General features: G+C 45.4%; 1 protein-coding gene across 1 annotated transcript; it reads left to right on the plus strand.

Moving 5' to 3' along the window:
• The first annotated feature begins 2,376 nt into the window (after window positions 1-2,376).
• On the plus strand, window positions 2,377-4,825 carry RPS26 (ribosomal protein S26). The gene is made up of 4 exons (XM_036086611.2): window positions 2,377-2,526; window positions 2,791-2,968; window positions 3,921-4,051; window positions 4,714-4,825. The coding sequence occupies exons 1-4, from the start codon at window positions 2,524-2,526 to the stop codon at window positions 4,747-4,749; spliced, it is 348 nt and encodes a 115-aa protein (XP_035942504.1). The 5' UTR covers window positions 2,377-2,523; the 3' UTR covers window positions 4,750-4,825.

Genomic DNA, 4,825 nt, shown 5'->3' on the forward strand with positions numbered 1-4,825 from the left:
CACCCCTGGTTGTTTTTGCAGATTTTGCTGTAATTTTCTGCTGGGAGGGAGGGGGATCTCCTTGCTGCACACTGTACCAACTACTAAATATTTTGAAGGTGAACAAGCCTAAGATTAAGAGGAAGCCAAACAAGAATGCTCAAGCTGTTGCTACAGAAAGAACAGAATTTTCGACCTACAGTGGAAAGTGGAGATTTTCCTACCAGGAGTGCCTTCAGGATAGAGGAAGCCCAACTTGCCTATCCATCCAAAGCAGAGATTCATCAAACATTTTTTGAGTACCTACTATATGCAAAACACATTATATGCCCAAGGAAATGCAAGTTACAACAACATGAATGATGATAATAATAGGGTCTACCACTTCTTGAGCATAAGTGCAAGGCACTGTGCCAAGTATTCATGTAATTGTAGAAACCACCTAAAAGTGAATGATCCACCATTACTAGTGAAGAAATAAAAGCCCAAGAGAGAATAAACAACGTGTCCAAGACCAATCAACCAATAAATGTCAAAACCCAGATTTGAACCCAGGAGTGTGTTACTCCAAATTCTGTGCCCGTATCTTTATGCCAGGGAATGCCGCCACTGAAACTCCCAGGCTATAAAAATCCAAAAAGCCAAGACAGGAACATTAACTTGGTTCTGTCTTAAATGCTAACTATTTTCTGTCCCCTTCACTTTGAACTTTTTTCCTGTTCTCTCCTATCTCATTGCCAATCCATACACTAATGTCTGCCTTCTGTTTTCCATGAGACTATATTGAAGTGAAAATTGAAGATACTTCCATCTAAAGTCTATCATTTCCCATAACCCATTAACACTAACAAATTCAAACTCGAGAGAGACCATGAATATAGTTGTTCTGAAGCCAAAACAAAAGTTAGAAAATAAACTTCAACCCCAGTAAAGTGGATTAGAGGTGAAAAGAAACCATGATGGGTTTCTTTTGAGGGAAAGTGACTGGTGTTCGGACTCCAGAATGACTCATGAATGAATGGCTGGTCTCCATCTGTCCCACCTTCGCTCTGAATTCTGGGAGGTCCCCTTGACACTCTAGTTTTTTCAACTTTGGAGACAACTGGGTGGTTGCCCACAGATAGCACTCCTGCTCAAAGCTAAAGACTTTCTGAAGGCTCTCCAAAGGTAAATGGAGCTTATATGCAGGAAAGTATGTTTCAATCACAGGCCAGACTCATTGAGTGGTGAAATCACTTTAGTGGGGCTTGATCAACACTTATTAAAATAAAGTAGAAAACAGGGGCACCTGGGTGGCTCAGTCGGTTAAGCGTCTGCCTTCGGCTCAGGTCATGATCTCAGGGTCCTGGGATGGAGCCCCACATCGGGCTCCCTGCTCAGCGGGCAGCCTGCTTCTCCCTCTGCCTGCCTGCCTGTCTGCCTACTTGTGATCTCTCTCTCTGTCAAATAAATAACCAAAAATAAATAAATAAATATTTTAAAAAATAAAATAAAGTAGAAAACAGAACATATCATTGCCCCTTATGTCCTAAGGGCAGGTACTGTTTCATGAAATTTGTATTTCAGTTTTGTACGTCTGTGTATGTATTGAGAACCAAAGTAAAATACATTCCTGCTATGGGTCGGAGTCAAAATCGTTGAAGTTACTGTTCCAGATTATATACCTTCACCCATTTTTTTGTTAGGCGGAAGGCAGCATAGTGTAGTGGAGCCAGGACAGCTCTTACTAACTCTGTAATTTTCAGCAACTTCAGTTTTTCAATCTGTAAAGGGAGGATAATAATAGAACCTACCTTATAGGTTTGTTGAAGGTAAAATGAGTTAATATTTATAAAGCGCTTACAACAGTGTCTGGCGCTATGCTAACATGATCCAGTGATATTTAAAAAAAAAAAAAAGTGATTAAGAAACAGCGCTAACACCCATGTACTTGCCTATGGCCTTTCGTGGGGTTTTGTCCATACTGGAAGGAGGAATTAAAATGTTTTGTTTTCCCCCAGGACTTCCGTTTCTCAATCCTACACCAAGTAACAGTATTGTCAGAGAAATGAGCCGAGAGCGTCCCCCGGTGGCACGGCGCCGCCTTCAGTCAGAGAGCTTCGGGGCCAAGGGCCGGCCAGCTTTCCACTACAACTCCCATGCACCTCCCCGACTCTGACCTCCGATAGGGAGCGCGATTTGTGGTCCTGCGCGGGCAATTTCCGCGCATAGCGTCGCAAAACCGGATAATTACAACGCCCAGGATTACTTCCGGGGTAAGGGATCGTAGTGCTTAGTGGGAAACATATAACCCTAATTTTCTTCCGCCAGCCGGCTAAATAGTCCCATGGTCACTTTCTATCACGGATAACAAAACCCGAGAAACGCCTTTCTACCACTACATTTCAGCGTAAACGCTTAATAATGAAGAAAATCTGAGCGAAGTGGCTTTGCCGTTCTCGCTGTACGTCTCCTAAATAGTCTTCCTGTGTGCGCGTAGGGATCTCGTGCTATATAAGAGAGTCGGGCCCGGCGCTACATTCTCTCTCGGGTCTCGCTACCAAGATGGTGAGTTGTGGCGCGTGGTGAGTGCAGGGGGTCCGCGTGGGGTCCTGAGAGGAACAGATTCTTAGATTGTGGGGACTTGAAAGCCTGGATCATGGCGGAGAGTACATAGGGTGTGTATTTGCTTCGACCTTGGAGGGATGTGCAGAGGCGCTGAAGGTCTGAGTAGAGCCATTCTGGGGGCTGCCGGCGCGGTTGTAGCCGGTAGGGGGCTTAAGGTGGGGGAAGCTGCGCCCCATTGGTAACAGGATCTTCATTTTGATGCAGACCAAGAAAAGAAGGAATAATGGTCGTGCCAAAAAGGGCCGCGGCCACGTGCAGCCTATTCGCTGCACCAACTGCGCCCGTTGTGTGCCCAAGGATAAGGCCATTAAGAAGTTCGTTATTCGGAACATAGTGGAGGCCGCCGCCGTCAGGGACATTTCCGAAGCGAGTGTCTTCGACGGTGAGTGAGCTTCTGGCACAACCCATCCCCACCTGCAGGCTCTGTTCGTGGGCGCGTTCCTGGCGCGTCCCAGGCAATTTCTGCGGGCCTTTAGGATTACTGTTGGTAGAAGAGACCGGTATTTTCGCTTCGTTTGTTTTAATCTTGTCTGGACAGAGTGGGGCCTTGTGTGATAGTGCAGTCTTTGGGTCATGATTTGTGGTTGCCTATTTAGAGGGTGAGATGGCAAAAGCACTTGTAGAGTTTATCATGTAGCAGCATTTGGGGAACACTAGGTATAAACATGAAAAACGTAGCAACCTTTCTGGATTGTTGGAACACTGAGTACCGTTATAAAGATGTACAGACTAAATCTTAAGAATGTTTCAAAAATGAAGGTAGTCTAATTTGGTCAAGGGTGATCTTTGGAGCAGTGTGTTTTCTGTTATTTTGATCATTTCTTTTTTTTTTTTTTTAAGACTTTATTTAGACAGAGACACAGCGAGAGAGGGAACACAAGCAGGGGGAGTGGGAGAGGGAGAAGCAGACTCCCCGCTGAGCAGGGAGCCCGATGTGGGGCTCGATCCCCGCCTCCGGGGATCATGACCCGAGCCAAAGGCAGATGCTTAATGACTGAGCCACCCAGGCGCCCCGATCATTTATTTTTCTTAAGACAAGTTAGTTTTCTTAGGCAAGGAGAAGGGGCCCAGGAACAGGCATTAGGACTGGTGCAACTGCTGAAGGTACTGGATTGTTGGTTTATTGCCAGTAGGCTGTGGATTTGGTACCTGTGGTGACAAGGGTTAGTAGGGGACTATTCATTTGTGAAAATGCACATGTGTTAAGTTATCCAACTGAACGATTGCTTGGAAGTGAAACTTTGTAAGTAGGTTTATTCTTGACTGATAGAATGAGAGAACAAGTGCATTGTGGGTATGTAATACCTACTGTTATGCCTCTTTTTGTTTCTCAGCCTATGTGCTTCCCAAGCTGTATGTGAAACTACATTATTGTGTGAGTTGTGCCATTCACAGCAAGGTAGTCAGGAATCGCTCTCGTGAAGCACGGAAGGACCGAACACCCCCACCCCGATTTAGACCTGCGGTAAGTATCTTTGTTCTTTATTTTTTCAAGATTTTATTTATTTATTGCGGGGGAGCACAAGCAAGGGTAGAGGGAGAAGCAGGCTCACTGCTCAGGGACCCAGGACCCTGGGATCATGACCTGAACTGAAGGCAGATACTTAACCCACTGAACCACCCAGCTGCCCCCGCGGTAAGTATTTTTTAAAAAGAGGTGGAAGCCAGAGGGGTGGTGGACAAGAGACACATGAGGACCCAAGGAGTCTCAAATTAAGGTCTAAATAGGTAAGGTAGGTGGGACTCACATCTAAAACATTTGCTTGGAGACTGTTCTAAAGAAGAGCTGTTAGGGGGCGCCTGGGTGGCTCAGTTGTTAAGCGTTTCCGGTCATGATCCTGGAGTCCCGGGATCGAGTCCCACATCGGGCTCCCTGCTCAGCAGGAAGTCTGCTTCTCCCTCTGACCCTCACCTCACTTGTGCTTTCTCTCAAATAAGTAAAATCTTTTAAAAAAGAAGAGCTGTTAGAATCTGTTTCAGATGGAATAATGTGGATGATCCACATTGACCAGTTTTCCATGCATGTATGACCCAAATGCATTCTTAGTGATGGGAGGGTAGTAGTCAAGTTCTTTGAGGGGGGATTCTTTCGTTGATGTTTTTAAATTTATTGTTCTGTTCTTTCAGGGTGCTGCCCCACGACCTCCACCAAAGCCCATGTAAGGAGCTAAGTCCTTAAGGACTGAAGAAAAGCTGTTCTCCAGAAAAAAAATAAATGGCGATTACACATCATACGGCA

The sequence above is a fragment of the Halichoerus grypus genome, chromosome 6 (genome assembly GCF_964656455.1).
Source record: "Halichoerus grypus chromosome 6, mHalGry1.hap1.1, whole genome shotgun sequence".
In the NCBI taxonomy this organism is placed as follows: domain Eukaryota; kingdom Metazoa; phylum Chordata; class Mammalia; order Carnivora; family Phocidae; genus Halichoerus; species Halichoerus grypus.